Genomic DNA, 16,370 nt, shown 5'->3' on the forward strand with positions numbered 1-16,370 from the left:
AATTATGATTTTGAACAAATATAATGAACTAATTCAAATTTAAATATAATGTATTCTTAGTTTTAATTCTTACTGTTTATAAAGCATTTTGAAGTAGCAAAATTTGTCTACATATTAATATAATTGTAAATTATTTAAACTCTTTAACATTTTAAAAAATTAATTTAAACATTATTTTTTATTGTACCTTTATATTATGCATTTAGTTATAGTAAATTGAAATTTATATTCTATAATAATTAAATATAAGAAAATATCAGACATATATGCAACTTGTAAATTGTAATCGCGTTCTAATTATTAATTACTAGCAAGGGAGTACGCAGATTCGACTCTGTTGATTTTTTTGGATAAAAAGTCATACAATTTAATCATAAAAATGTATATGTTGTTTTCTTTTAGAATAATTTAAATAAAAATTTGAATTAATTTAATTTAATCCGATTAAAATCAATTTAAATGTAACTAAATAATTTAATTTTTATAATTTTTAAATTTAGTTAAAAATAAAATAAAAAATTATTTCATTTTTTATATTCTATACTATTTTTATTTTAGTACTAATAATTTATATTAAATTGAATCGGATTTTGAAGCTTTAATTAGTAACTTTTCTCTGTTACACTGTTTGAGCTTTTGTTCAATTACGCGTTAATGAAAAATGAATGTCTCAAGCGGTGGAAGTTGGACAACTACATTCCCTTTCCCCCAAACGTTTCTGTAATTATTATAAGAGGAATTAATGTTAGTATTATATTTCTTTCAATAAATATGTCTGTCACTGATTTTTTTTAAGAATAGTTTTAAAATTTTGTATCCTTTAGATTTATACTTTTTTAATTATTAAATAAAAATTATTATATATATATATATATATATATATATATTATATTTACATACCCGCAACCAAATTTTGGATCATTATTGTTGTTTTGGCCATTTTATTTTATAAACTATGAAATTATTATAAAGAAAATATAATGACATTTTTGTAAATATAAAAAAATAGTAACTATTTTAGAAAAATGATATGAAAATTGGTGGCACGTGTGAGTGGAAAATTGATTTAACCGTCCCATGTCTGTCTAAATTAGGTGAAGTGGGACAAGAGAGGTGTTACTGAGGGCAGAACCATATAGGAGAACAATAATGTATTTTTAATATGTTTTTTATTAATTATTTTTAAAAAATAATTAATTTATGAGATATATATTTTAATAATTTTAAAATAAAATAATCATTAAAAATAAATATTGTTAATGTTTCTCTTTTAAATATATATTTTTAGATTCAATCTTATGATGATGTCCATATATAAATAGTCCAAACACTTGAAATGAATTTCACTAGCAAACAAGCAGACGCCCGGCCTGGTAGGACAGGGAGAGAAAACTCTCCCACGTGACATGAAAGATCATATGAACATTTTCTTTATATTATTTTTTAGAAAACATTAATTATAATCCTTAAGGTTGAATTTAAGTAATTAGTAATACTAAATATTTTTGATAAAAATATTACTTTTAATATTTCAAAATTAACCTTGAAGGCTAAGATTAATAAAACCATAGTTTTTATAGAACTCTACTAATTTAATGTTTATTAAAATGGAGGTCAATATAAAACTCACGTACGACCCTATCAAGTGAAATTTAGCACTGACTATTAAGCCAAATTGGACTAATTGAAATAAAAAAAGGATTGAGCTAAACCTTTTACAATGCCATTCATACTTTATATTGGACTCATTGGATTCGCTCATTATATTCTATCCATTTTGACATCCTCAATTTTTGGAAAGATGAAATAGGCCATCTCTTGGAAATATTTCACCAGTTTAAATTCATGGTTGTGCAATTAGCATCCCCACTTAAAAATTCTAATTTTTTCATCGTCTTCAAATTGTTTGAATTATTTGGTCTTCAGCGTGAATAAGTAAAACATATTAAAGATGTCTGTAGTTCAGTTTAAATCACTCTTGAGATAAAAAAAAAAAGTCATCTAAATCATATAGAAAAAACTTGTACTCTTATTTAGATTGATTTGATCATAATATCAAATTCCAATTAATTTAATTAATTCCCTACCGTTTGAATTGGACTAATTTTTTTTAGATTTTGCCTTGGTGTCATTTTACATTTAAATGTGTACAAATATATTTCCCAAGATGTGTGTTCAACAAATCCCAAAAAAGACAAGTACGATATGCGCTTTTAATTGCTTGATTGGAGATTTGAATCAGATATGTCATGACAAAATTTAGTACTTAGAAGTTATGATAAAATCAAGTATAGATTTATTAAAATTTAAAATTAATTATAATTTCAATCAATAATTATTGGTATACTTAATCCTTCAAAAGATAGCATTAACGTTACTCTCAGTTTCCTTGATCTGAAATAGCATTAACGTCTCAGTTTGGGGTTCACTACCCTAAACAATTATACATATCTCAAAAAGAGGTACTACTCGTTTAACACACTTAAATTTTTTCTCTTTCTTTCTATCACCTCAAGCATCATATCTATCACTACACTCTTTCTTCTGTTCCTATCTCTCTAGGTATATACATCCAAAGAAGTATCTGCCAAATATTTTCCTTTCACATAAGTAAAATACTGACGCATTGTTGGTTTCCTGATCAATCTTTGTCCACGAGAATACAATCCAATAATTATTTGATTAGCCAATTATGTACAACTAATACAAGTACATTATAATCAAAATTTTTCTGTCAAGTATTTCTCAGATGAAATCAGTACCTTGCTCATCAGAACTCACTGCTCACAAAGTCTCGAACGAATTTGTTATAAAGCATTTAGAATCTTGAGGTGTGCTACTTTCCTTTTACAGTACAACCCAAAGGTTAGGGAGCCAGTCTATAGTTTGGCTTCCACGTATTTGCAGCTCAACCCTACCTTTCGCGCACAAAAAAAAATAATCTCCAGATTTTGCATGGTTCCAACAGGTCAGGTTGATTAAATTCTAATTACTGCAGGGTTTCATACAGAATGCTGATGATTACCATAGTACACCATTCCTGGAGGTTGAAGTGGTCGGAAACTAGGAGGTGCTGGGGCTTGCTGCGTCATTGTTATTGGTTGATGCTGAGTTATAGGTACTGGCTGTTGCTGCGTTATTTGCAGTGTCTGATGTGTTGGAGTCACCATTGGGCCCACCATATGGGGTGGGGGTGGTCCTGGTGGTAATGGAGGGATGCTACCATAACCATATGGAGAAATGACCCCTGCAGTTGATTGCAAAAATTGCTGGGAGGATGAGTTGCAAAGCATGTGATATTGATTTTGTGATGCAGCTGCTGGATTCTGCATGGTGGGTTGAGGTACCAAAACCGAAGGATATGAATGATTTGGTGTAGCAATCAACTGTTGTGCAGGCATAAAAACGTTTGGATCTGACATAGGTATTGACATCTCAGGTTTTGGCATGGGCTCAGAAGATAGACCGGCATTTTTTGCCTCTTGCGCTGCAAAAGTTGACAGAACAGAAGACATGATTAATTGAGATGATGAAGAAGCTGTTAGCTTATCGGCAACCTCAGCTGCAATTGCTGCAGCTGATTTCTTCACTGCCGCTTCTGATTTTGTATTTGCTTCAGTAACTGAAGTTGTTGCCGTTGATTCTTTATATGAAGAATCTTCATTGTCAAGTCGCTTCCGCATGTAACTAGCCTCTTCTATTTGTGCTTGTGCTACCTACATAACATTAATGAGATATTTATGAGCACAAAGTTCAAATTTGTTAGCATCATTACTAGTAAAAGCTTGTCCAAGTTCCAAAATGAAAGCATACTCAACAAAGTATAAATGGCATCCAATGCTTGACAGGAACTTACTTTATATTTGTATGATACTGCATTCACTGAGTAGTTTTCACCTTAAATTACCTTTTTTTCTATTTCTAAATTGAGTTCATTACACTGAATGCCTTTGAGGTTTATGAGAAGTATGCATAAACTCTAGTTTTAGAAATAACACTGAATTTCCCTATTCCCCTCCAAGATTGAATACGTTCAGATATATATACTCCAAAAATAAATCAAGGAAGGCCTTTGTATAATATTTTTCTAAGGGGAAAATGTCCCTGCAATTTACGTAAACTTCAAGGAATGTCAATCTAATTTATTCTATTAAATGTTTTTACAACTGCCAACATTATTTATGATTGTTCATTGAATTTACCATAATAATTGTAGAATTACCTCTTACAGATATACAAAGAAGAGACACAAAAGAGAAGGAATTAAATGATGGGAAACCTAGATGCATGACAACTATACATCATATTTACATCTCATAAGAAACTACTCAAAATAGGACAGTCTTCTGACGATAAGAATCACGATAGTACATACCTGAATCTGAGTTCGAACATTCTCCAGCTCAGATTCCTGATACATATATACAAGAATGACGAGATGACTTAGAATTCAAAATATAAAATCTTATTGAGCACAAAAATATGATAGCTTGCCTGCTCATGCAAAGCTTCTTTTAACCGAGATACAAGTGCAGCTCTACTTGCTTCAACTAATTTCAGATTTTCAATGCATTGTTTTAAAATATTTTCCTCCTCCACTAGTTCCTTAGCCAAAGTTTCTCGCTTAGGGTCCTTTACTGAAGAAGAGAAAAAGTGTAAGAATCCTAGCTTCCAAAACTCAGGTGATAATTTCTTTATGTTGATTTCTTACCAACAGCACATGCAATATCAACATCTTTTTCCATCTTTCTCACATGATGAACAGCTGACTTGCACTTACGCATCACTGCATCTTCATTGGAATGTTCATTAAGGACTGTATGAAATGCTGAGACTATTTTTTCAGCTGTACCTCCAATGGACAATCTCTGAATTTCATAAAATTCATGACAGTCAGCTAAGCAAGAAGAATTACAAACTAGTCTGAAGGATGTAATAATCAAAAGGATAGAAAAGTTTGAGTATAAAGTTGGGGAGGGAGGAGAGCCACAAAGGCCCTCAGTCTCACTGTTTTAATGGAGCGAGTATCCTTTTTCACAATTCTAACAGAACGGGATCGCTTTTTGTTGAATTCCAATGATGGAGGTGCTTCTTTTCCAAGTACTACATTTACAAGATCCTTCACTTCAGATCCAAACACTGCCCTTTGCTCCCATATTTCAACCTAAAGTTAGGTAAGAAGCACCAAGTTAAATAGATCAAACTGACTACAGTGAAATCAATATCATGGGATGCAAATCATTGGTCAAAAATTTATGTCATGTCTGAAGTTTCAGCCCATGCATGAAGAATTAAGTCTGCAACAACTTAATATTCAGATCATACATAGCCCCTCTTCCCACCTTTATTCACTTGTACTCACCCTAAATCCTGGAAAAGGGACTTACCAGTCTAGATACTACATTCTTTTCTTGATCATCACCTTTCTCAACAACTTCCTTAAGAGCTGTGGGAAGAACCTTCCAAAACTCAATCACAAATTCATTTCCTTTCCGTTTACTGTTCTGCAGGATGTCATTTGCAAGATACAGAAGGGGGACTCGCTGAACCTTCTCTGAATTGCGCAGCTGTTTATGCCATGTTTCCACTACCAGTTCTGCTTTGCTCCAATTAAATATGCACCAATGTGACAAAGCTATTCAAAAAATTAAAGATAACAATGTGTATGACACCAACAACCAATTCACGTACTTCATAAAATCAACTTTATACTAGGCAGCAAAATTAAACTGCTTTTAAGACTGAAAGAAAATCCACGTAAAAGTACTAATTCAATAACTCACTCCAAGTTACATTGACCAACCCCTAACAAGTTAATCTAAAAACTGAAGAATGTGTGCCAACAAAATTTTGATGCATCAAACATCTGACTTTGTTAAATTAATAATTTGTTATAGTGTAAATAAATTCTTAAGAAGCCAGGGCTGCCACTGCAGTAGACAAACCCTTTTCAAAGTGGACATTGTTCTGATCAACAGTGGGTGTCACTGCAGGTCCTAAATAAGAGAGAGAGAGAAGGAAAAAGGGAAGTGCATTAAAAAATACATGCAAGAAGACAATAGATACCCTGAAAAAAGTTTAAGATCTAATTCTTTGTAGGTCTAACAGCTGAAACAACACTTTAAGTTTAACTAATAAAAACCAAACAAGCAATTATGCAAGAATTAGACTCACTGCGTAAAATCAAATTGATATGGCCATTAACTTATTCCATCTCCTTGGCATATGTATCACATGAAACACTGAAACACGTGTGCAGTTTAAATAATACTGCATAACTTTTGGCATGACTCAGATAGGATAGTCCATTACATTCCTTTTAGTAAAAATATGCAACTTAACAAATAAAAAGCTTCCTCCTACGTTTTTTTAGCAGTTCTATTTCCACTTCCATGCTTGACAAGAATTTTCCATACGGTTTTTGGTCTAATCATGTATTTCGTTTATCTTCCTACTTTGCTAGTCATCTAGAATGATAACTTTCCAAAATTCTACAAAGACATTCAATCACGGAAAGGCATCAACAACATATTCTAGGGCAACAATACATGTGTATTTCAAAGAACCAGCAATCAAAAGTCACAGTTCAAAAGTTTTCACTTCTTCCCAACTTAGAAATCACACACAGACCCAAAAAAGATTGACATAGCCACAATTAGCACAACACCTGAAGATATAATTGCATCTTCATAAATGAATATTGTAATTCCAATTACAACTCAATAATTTATGATTCGGATTCATATTCCGTACTCCCAAGGGCCAACCTAACTCAAACATTTTTAATTAACTACAACACATAGAAACACTTCCAAACCCCACAACACAAATCCCAATTTGATATAAAAAAAATCAAACAATTAAAAGAAGCACATTCATTAATTAAGCACATTAATACAGTTATTTAATTTTATTTAACTAAAAAAGGATACTTTCAATGCACTTCTGCGTGCCGTTAAGCTTGGACAGCTTGTCCGCGAGTATCTGCTCGTTGAACGCGCTATTCATTCCAACCAACCTGCACGAGAAATTACACGAATGAAACCCTAGCACCTTGCAGAGCAAAAAACGCGAGAAATTGTAAAGTTGGGGAAGAAAAACTAAAACCCTAGAACCTAATGAAAACATAGAGGGTGAACGAGGAAAGGTACTTGAGAATCAGAAAGAAACATTCAATTGAATAATTAAGCAAAAGCAGAGAATGAAGGAAAAGGAATTGAGGAGTGAGATACCAAGTACAACAATGCCGGGGGTTGAAACGACCGCGTTTAGGGGAAGCCGCAGAAACTTTGAACGAAGGTATAATAACAATTGATAATAATATTATAATTTATAAGTGAGAAAGAGAAGAGGGGGTTGAAGAAGAAGAACAAGAAAGAAAGAGAAGTAAAAGTTAAAGGTTTACGTTTGCGGGGTTTGGTTTGTCCATTTGGCGCAAACTCTGCGAAGTCTAAACGCAGCACCTCCCACATACACCAAGTTCACATTCATCGTATGCTCAAGTAGTAATAATAATAATAATTATCAAAATTCATGTATGTTGTAAATTGTAACGTATTATTTTCTAGTTTTCAAAAGGAAATGTCAAAAGGTATAAAGAGGAGCAATTAAAATTAATAAAATTTTACTAAAATTTAATATTTCCATTTTTAAAATATAGAAGAATAATAAGTATTTTTTTAATAAAATATTATTTTTTTAAGTGTTTAATTTTTATTATGAAAAATTAAAATTAATTTTTTTAAGCTAGGTAAGAAATAAAATGCCAATATATTTTATAGATGGCATGTTTAAATAGTTTATTAGGATGTGTGTGTGAGTTTAATTGAAGAGAATAATGGAAAAAAGGTTTTTTTTTTTTTTTAAATTCTTCTCTTATTTTCTCTTTATTTTAAACCATTTTTTTTTCTTTCTCTCTTGTTTTTTGTTTCTGAAATAAACTGTGCCATCTAGCGATTATAAATACACATATAAGTTTGATTGAGGTTGTGTTTGGTCACTTGATAACAAGTTGTTGCGAATATTATAAGACAAAATGTGAAAAAATTTACATTAAATCAAAACTTCATTAAACATATATTGTAATTTTCTCAAGGTATGCTTAAGAATGATGGTTTTGGAGAAAAAGGAAAAAGTGAACATCTTTTTGATTTGTAATGAATTTTTTAAATTAATAAATTTTAAATAAAATATTTATTAACATAAATTTAATGTATTAATATTTTTTATTTATTATTATAAAAATTTTACAAATTAATTAATTGAAAATTAAAAATATTCCTTCTTTGTTTTTTTCTTCTCTGAAACTTTACTTTTAAACAAATTATTAATTGATAAAGTCCATCGACGGCAATAAAAGTAAAAATCCCTTCTACTTAGGACCAGAAAAATTTTACATCACGTTAATTAAACCTTAAAATAAAATGAAAGAATGAAAAATATTTTGAGTTTAATTTTAATACGTAATTAGTTTACATTTTTCTACACTATCAATTAATTAAAATTACTATAAATATGACTTTTAAAACAATTATTATAAAAGTTAATAATTTTTAATTACATAGCAATTTATGATTGGATAAGGGTAATTTTTTTTTTACACTAATAGTATATTTTAATTTATTTTAAATATTTTCAGTGATGAATAAAGTATTTGATTAATGAATATTATATGTCATTTTGAAAAGTTAATTCTTTATAAAATAACTTTTACTCCAAGAAAAATTAAATGTAGAAAATTTGAAGCAAAACTATTGTAACTAATGTGAATGTAAAAAATGAAAGTAATTTAAAATATTCATATGACTATTGAATGTGTTTGCATGTGTATATCCACCGTTCCTTCTAAACAAATTTTCAACTAAAATTTCTATTATTTCCCATCTTAAAAACGCAAAATTCTTGTTATTGTACATCGATTTCCTTCCCTTTTAATTTTTCCTTAAAGTTCTTAGTAAGTTCGATAAAAAGAATGGCAAGTTTTGTTCATTAATGACAATTTTTTACTTGTATAATTTAATTAGCAGCCAATTCTTCAAACATTTATGGATCTCAATCCATGGTACATATTTTGGGGTCTTCACTTTTTAATTTTATTACTTAATTCGGATTAGTTACTCAACAAAAAATAGTAAAATCATATGTTTCGTCCACCCTCTTGGGATCCATCTTTTTTTAATCTGTTTGAGTTGTCAGCTCTAAGAAAATGCATGTGACACGTGCTAGGCTTGACTGGATGATTCCATAATTTGGTTCTAGGACACCAGAAAACCATAACCTAACGTTGATTTTTTCCAAAGTTGAAGATGTCTGGGCACTTCAACCAGTTCAGACAGCTGGGAAAATTTATCCACTCAAATAGCTCTTAGTTTGTGACGTTCTAACAGTAAGCAAATGTAGGACTCAACCCACGTAACTAACAACATCAAGAACCAGAAACTAAGCATTGGGAACAACAATTTCTTCTCAAGGCCAACAACAGCACACCTGCCAAGATGGATTTACAAAACGCTTCTTACTTAGCCTGGTGGTCAGTGATAAGAAAATCAACAAAAGCAGCCACGGATGAATCATATGCCTACTGCTTGATGCCTCTAGCCTGTGCTGCAAGTTTTGCTGCAATTTGCTCCTTAGATAAAGGTAAATAGTATATTCGAGGAGTAGCTCTGGTTTTGCAGAAGAGATCATCAAGTGTGACAATAGGCTGATCAACCTTCTTTGGAATGGGTGGTGGGGATGGAAGTCGTTCTCTTGCAGCTGGTGGGAGCTTTGACAACACTGGTGGAGGTGGGAGTGTCGCTGGAACTAGAGGCTGCTGCTCCCTATGCTGGTGCAGAGCCGGCTCTGGTTGTAAGGTAGGTGCTACAGGAGGAACTGTTGAATCATTGCTGACTGAATCAACCTGAGCAGGAGGGGCTTCCATCTTCATAATCACTTCTTCAGGATTGACGTATTCTGCAACTAAAAGGCGTCCACCATTTGGAGGCCATTGCAGATTGTAAACAGCATTTCGTGTCTCAATGGCTTCTTCTTCGGATGAATACTACATCATCATCAGAAGATTACTTAGAAGCATATATCATGAATGCAGTGACTTCACGGGGGAAACCTCAGTAGCAGGGAGAGATATAAGAAGTCTTACAGTGACATAGCAATGGGTCTTTATTTGGTCCATCCAGAAACTGATGACGTTCCCGGTTCTACTGAGAAGTTCTTGCACAGCTTTTAGGGTAAAAGGACGGAGGAATCGATCAATCCTGAGGGAATTAGTTGGGGCCCTTTGTGATTGTGGAACTGCCAAAAATAAAAAGCAACACTTTTAAGAGACAGAGAACATAACACATGCCAGTACGACAACAAAGCAAAATCTGAAACATAATGCATATCATAAAAAAAATTAATGCAGAAATATTATTATAAAAATGTATACAAGTATGAAAATTAACTAATAAGTTGATTATTTATGTTCAAATAAGAATATTCAAGAAAAGCATTTTTATAAGTCCATCCCAAAATGTGCTTTGAGAAGTGTCAACATTTGAATTTGGAAAATTTCAAGAATTGATTTATTTATTTTTAATCTACAAGACAGGATTCAATATGATATTTATTAATCCAACACCTGGAATTAGAGAATCACTTCCATATACCTAACCCCCCAACCAGAATAAATCTTCAACCCACCGATGCGTTCTTTGGGTGTATCATCAACAGCTGAGGAATCAGCAGCCCTAGAGAAGTTGCACTTCAAAGCAATTGGTTCATCGTCTGGTGTAGTAGTGGATCTGAGAGTAGGGCTCTGTGGATCAAAACCCTTAACTGTTTCAGAGTTCCACCTTTTTTGCCGTTTTGCAGGCTCATTGTTCCTAGCAGTTGCTTGATCTGTGACAATTTTTCAAATAATTCAGGGAGAACAAAATAGATAAATAAGCTTGTTAACGACAATAGCATTGCAGAGAAAAAACAGAGATCAGACACATGATTCCTTGCTTCTGATGCATTTACTTAGGATAACATGCTTATACCATCTAAGAACCAATTAACAAATTTAAGCAATCAAAAGATTTAATTATATCCAACCATCCTGTTGATCTTGCACACCGTATATCAGAAACTTCAATACTTCAATCAATTACAACTATAAGATCATGCAGTATGTCACCATCATCAAATGTGCTTAGAGAATAATGAAATAAAAAATATGAAGCCTACCACAAAATTTTCGTTTCTCAACAACAGAAGCAGGAGAGTCAATATCATGGTGGGTACCACCTTTTTCTGCAGATGAACCATCTCCAACAACTACACTACTGCCTTCCTCTTTCACAATAGACAATTCAACACTCTCCCCCTTGCCTTTAGGTTCGTCAACATTAAACTTAAAATCAAATCGCTTGCTCTCTGGCAAATCCTCTTCCATGGAGTCATCACCATAACTTCTATCCAAGTTTAACTTTTCTGGATATCCGACATCTTCATTGCTATTGGTCTTGTTCAAATCTGAACTTTTATCGTTACTGCTATTTTCCACAACATACACCTTTTTCTCATGCAGCTCTCCAACAGCCATTGAATGAGATTCATCATAAACAGGGGCATCTTTTCTGGATGACGGTTCTTTAACAATCTCAGGCCTAACAGTATCTTGTTCTAATTTGACATTATCAGCAATTATAGTATCCTTTAGTTTATTCTTTTCATTAATTGACACAGAATTACTAGAAATAGAATCAGATTTTACTGGAGACCCTAAACTAGGGTTGACCTCAGATACCTGATTTTCAAGAAAAGAAGAATTGGGCTTGAGATTCTCAAGATCACACTCCATCGGGCGCTTTAAGTCCTCTCTATCCAGCCACGCTTTTGACTCCTCATTCTCCTGCTTGGTTACTGATTCCTGACCATGATCTTTCTGTGCTTCTGCACTACAAGACTCCTGACCACTGACCACTACTTCTGTTAAGACACTCTCGGTGACTGTAATGGTGGTCTCCACAGTAGAAGCACATACAATTAGGTCCTCTCCCACATTTGCAGAATCTTCACCAGCTGAAAAGTCCATATGTTCGACATCTTGATCCACTGCTGGCACACTACTATTAATGTCAACCGGGAAGGTAACACCATACAACTTGTCATTCTTTTTGCTATCATAATCCATAACCTCGGGAATCTTTGCTGAATTTTCTGCTTCAATTGGTTCAACTATAGCAATGTCACCCTTTTCAGCTGTTACAATTGTTTCATCTTTTTTCCTTACAGTTGCATCGGCTACTTCAGTAACTACATCCTCTGTATGTGAATTGCTTAGCCCAGCTACATCACCATTGGAACCATTAACCACTTCCTTCTTAGAAGCCTCTTCAGCTTCCCATTCAATGCGAAGGGCTTCATCCAAACGCTTGATCAAATCATCCTTTAAACCTTTTGTAGTCAGTTTCCTTCTCTTTAGCTCCTCTTTCAGCTCTGTAACTTTCCACTGATCAATGGGTCGATTGTCAAGAATTGGATATCTTGATGACATTATTAATTTATATCCAAATCAACTCCACTTTCCCTAACCTGGAGTCAGTATTTAAATTCAACATACAATCAACAAATTAACCTGGAGACAATACATTAATAAAAAAACATATAACCAACTATTGGAAGAAGACAATTACAAGTATAAGAACAACCCAAAGTCGGGTTCTGAAAACTCAAATCAACTCAAGCAAATAAAATAGTGAAGGACAATTACTAGCCAGTGCATCTCAAAAAAATAAAAAACATTATTTTCCTTCTCTTTCTACAGTCTGAACTAATAATAATATTATCTATCCTTCTGCAGTACTTATGATAAGACAGTGAAGCTTGGAAAGGATTAACTAAAAATTCCCAAATATTATTATAATCTAAAATTACCCAAAAGGACATCATCATTCAAGAGAATCAATGGAACAAATAACAGAGAAATATAGTTTTGAAAGGTATAACATACTAATAGCAGAAACTGTATTTAAAACAGAACCTAAACAACATGCATTTACTTAAAATCACTCCCAGTAGATATTCAAACGGCAATAACAAGCAATCTAAAGCATCCAAAATTTATCAGAGGCGTTTATTTATCAACAAAGAGAGAAGGAAGATGCTGAGAGGGCACTCACAGTGAGGAATTATGGTTTCTGGAATAGAAAAGGTGTGAGAAATTGCTTAATGGGAAATGTGAAACCCTAGAAGAAAAAATGCAGCATCAGTTTGAAAGTTCACAAGAAGAAACCCACAAAGAGATAGAGAGAGTGGGATTATGATTAAACTCCCTACACCAAAAACGAATCCTCATGCACTCTCTCTATCATACTCTTTACTCTCCGGCCCAACTCTTCCCATTCCTGAAAGCAGCCAAACACACAACTCTTAAACAAACAATACAAACTCAAAAAATTAAATTCAACGTCAACAAATGTTTTATCCAACAAAATTATTAAAAAGAAATGTGCAAAATTTTCTATGCTTTGTTTCTTTCTCTTCTATTCTAATTTCTAGAGCTTTTTCCCCCACTTTTATTTTACGTTTTGTCAAGTTTAGATTAGTGCACTTATTCTAAGAGAGTGTCGGGGTGTGGAGGGATCCCTTCAGTGACGACCGAAAATACCCTAAATGCACGTGGCTGCACGATGATCTTTTATTGGGGCCCTAAGCTGCAAGACGATCCGTTTCCAATTTTTTACTGAACAAATTTTTTTTGAAATTGACCCACCCAATTTAAGGCCCAGTTACTAGCACTAATTTTCTCAATGTTCAGTTACCAATCAACGTTTGACAAGAAAAAAAGGGTTACCTGCTATCAACGACAGATAACGATGCTAGTGTAAACTCTAGAGTTCGCGAATGTTGTCGCAAAATATATGCAACAATCGTTTAAATGATTCACAATTCTTAACACCTTTCTGGCTTAGTTACCCTCTTCTGCTTTTATTTAGGACAAAGCGAGTAATCTCATTCTTTCGTTTCTAATTATAGTTTTAAATATCTACTTTACACTTCAATTTATTATAAGTTATACAGGATATATCCATTTTTCTCATATTTTTTCCTCTAAATTTAGCTTGTAAAACCAATAGAACTTTCTGGTTCAATTTTTAAAACATTTTCCAATAGCATCAGTTTATTTATGGGAAAGTGAAATTTTACTGTACAATTTCTTGTACACATTTCAACTTTTACATAAGGTTTTCATCTATTTATCGATAATTTGAATATTTATCGGGTAATTTAAATACTAATGTATTTTCAATTTTTATTTCTGTTGTAAAATTTAGAGCAGCAGGATAGAACTCTTGCAGCCTGCACACTAGAAACTACGATGATGAAAAATCACACATTCAGAACACAATGAGAAAATGTATACCTTACTACCTGCTAAAACTCGATAACGTGTTCCTATTTAAATATTTTATAAATGGAAATAGAAGATAGAACTAGGAAGTATGCGCCACCCGATGATAACAATACACATCTTTGTCAACCGAAAAAGCTTTCCCACTAAGCAATTATGCATTGCTAACATCTCCAAATTACTTCCAGCATGGCTTGAGAAAATATCTTGCGTTAGATATTTAAGACTCGTTTACTCACTCTCCTCATCGCTATTGACTATGTGCAAATGATTCATGTTCTTTTCAAGAGGCGGAAGCCCATCTTCAGAATCGGAAGAGTTATGAATTTTATCCTCACTTTCAAGTGTCGCAACTGTTCATGCAACAGTAGAAAATAGAAAAACACGTTAGGATAAATTCTCAATATATTAGAGGTATATATAAGTAACAACCTTTTCTTTGTGACACAATAAAATTCAGCACCTGAAGTATACTTAAAACAAATCTGAAGCATATTCATGGCTTTATGTGCCACTTTTGAAGAACCAATAATAACTACACATTGACAACTGACAAGATATAGCTTTCTGCTCAATCTGCCTTTAAAAAGTTGATATTATGCAACACCCGTACAGAACAAAATTCAGAAAAATGAGAGATAATGGAGGAGTAAAAGGTTAAGACCACAGTGGACATGTATGCATTAGCGATACCATTAGTTCTCGCATTTGGATCAACCAAAGTAGAGCCACGGCATACCTTCCTTGCTAAATACACAGATACTAGAGTATGTTTAACAAATAAGAGTAAAAGGCTAAGAAAAACTGCCAAACTAAAGCGGAAGGTAAAAGAAAGGCAGTCTAGTGCCTAATGTACAAGGCTGCCAACTGGTGAGATTCAGGGTTACCCCCACAACCAGAGAGGCTGTTTCCAAAAAGGACAGCTCAAGTCACAATCCAAGTAACCTTACAGTCGTGCCAAAGCAGCAACCCGCATGAAAAAGATAAAAACAGCCAGAAAAATTAGATGTTAAATCCTAGGCAACACAAACACAAACAATTAGTGGCAGGTTATTTAATCTAGGCTTCAACTTTAGGATTGACTAATTCATTGAGGCATATAATATAATCCCAAGTTTTCTAATAGAAGTACACTCAAGCAATTCCATTAAAAAACAATCTATGCTTCATAAAACCTGCTATTGAAAAGGATGAAATAAACAATGCCAACAAACTATGGAAGTAGAAGAAATAAACAAAGGTACCTGATTTATAAAATGTCTTCTAAGCGTTGATCGAGATGATATTTCGAAAATGGACCTGCGATAGGCACGAGGAAATCGGTCTCAGCCACCGTATCTTACACGCTGTTCCCCAAAGCACCCAATGACAGTTAGGTCATTCTAGTGAGAGTATCGCCATTCGCCATATTAATTTATGAGATCAACTTTGATGACTTAATTATAATGATCTTTGCTATGAATTTTTTATATTAATATTATAAAATTCAATATTTTCATTAATATGATTATTTATAATTGTATTAATTCTAAAAATATTATACTATTAATATATTTAAATAAAATTCTTAAAAATTTACATTTTCAATGAAAAAATTTAAATCAATAAAATAATAAAAATTGCTTAGAAGTAATTTATAAAAAGACAGTTAATAAAATAGTGTTGTTCCATTTAATTAAAAAACCTGATATTGAACTTTTTTCATTTAGTTTCAAACTAATTTTGATTTAATGTTAAACAATTTTATTATTGTACAGATAAATGTTAATATTTTTTAGATCGAATCGGCTATTGAAGCAGTGAAGTTGTTGATTAATGTTCCATTATATACATTATACGATATATTAAATAAAAAATTATTACAAAATCGAAAAATAATTTAGTTAGATAAATTTTTGTATTAGTTTAAAAGGATTACATTATATATCTTATAAAATAGAAAAAAATTATAATAAATAATTAAATAATCATAGGAGAAGAAAAAAAAATT

General features: G+C 32.4%; 2 protein-coding genes across 9 annotated transcripts; both read right to left on the reverse strand.

The window, feature by feature from the left end:
• Window positions 1-2,288: 2,288 nt before the first annotated feature.
• On the reverse strand, window positions 2,289-7,504 carry LOC113871289 (regulation of nuclear pre-mRNA domain-containing protein 1B). 4 transcript variants are annotated; one of them, XM_027508309.1, is made up of 8 exons: window positions 7,233-7,504; window positions 6,933-7,018; window positions 5,388-5,635; window positions 5,009-5,164; window positions 4,712-4,868; window positions 4,495-4,637; window positions 4,376-4,411; window positions 2,289-3,716 (listed from the first exon to the last, which is right to left on the reverse strand). In XM_027508309.1, the coding sequence occupies exons 2-8, from the start codon at window positions 7,006-7,008 to the stop codon at window positions 3,003-3,005; spliced, it is 1,530 nt and encodes a 509-aa protein (XP_027364110.1). In that variant the 5' UTR covers window positions 7,009-7,018; window positions 7,233-7,504; the 3' UTR covers window positions 2,289-3,002. The 4 variants fall into 4 exon arrangements, with proteins under 4 accessions (XP_027364110.1, XP_027364107.1, XP_027364109.1 ...); XM_027508306.1 differs by having other exon boundaries at window positions 7,406-7,498; XM_027508308.1 differs by having other exon boundaries at window positions 6,933-7,053; window positions 7,233-7,353.
• A 1,570-nt stretch (window positions 7,505-9,074) lies between these two features.
• On the reverse strand, window positions 9,075-15,601 carry LOC113872206. Of its 5 annotated transcripts, XM_027509571.1 has the most exons (8): window positions 14,813-15,601; window positions 14,401-14,733; window positions 13,306-13,373; window positions 13,149-13,214; window positions 11,212-12,561; window positions 10,684-10,881; window positions 10,142-10,293; window positions 9,271-10,042 (listed from the first exon to the last, which is right to left on the reverse strand). In XM_027509571.1, exons 5-8 carry the CDS (start codon window positions 12,521-12,523, stop codon window positions 9,578-9,580), a joined length of 2,127 nt encoding a protein of 708 aa, XP_027365372.1. In that variant the 5' UTR covers window positions 12,524-12,561; window positions 13,149-13,214; window positions 13,306-13,373; window positions 14,401-14,733; window positions 14,813-15,601; the 3' UTR covers window positions 9,271-9,577. The 5 variants fall into 5 exon arrangements, with proteins under 5 accessions (XP_027365370.1, XP_027365373.1, XP_027365372.1 ...); XM_027509572.1 differs by lacking the exons at window positions 14,401-14,733; window positions 14,813-15,601 and adding an exon at window positions 13,580-13,639 and having other exon boundaries at window positions 9,259-10,042; XM_027509573.1 differs by having other exon boundaries at window positions 9,277-10,042; window positions 14,620-15,597.
• Window positions 15,602-16,370: the final 769 nt, after the last annotated feature.

The sequence above is a fragment of the Abrus precatorius genome, unplaced genomic scaffold (genome assembly GCF_003935025.1).
Source record: "Abrus precatorius isolate BTA unplaced genomic scaffold, Abrus_2018 Scaffold7, whole genome shotgun sequence".
In the NCBI taxonomy this organism is placed as follows: Eukaryota; Viridiplantae; Streptophyta; class Magnoliopsida; order Fabales; family Fabaceae; genus Abrus; species Abrus precatorius.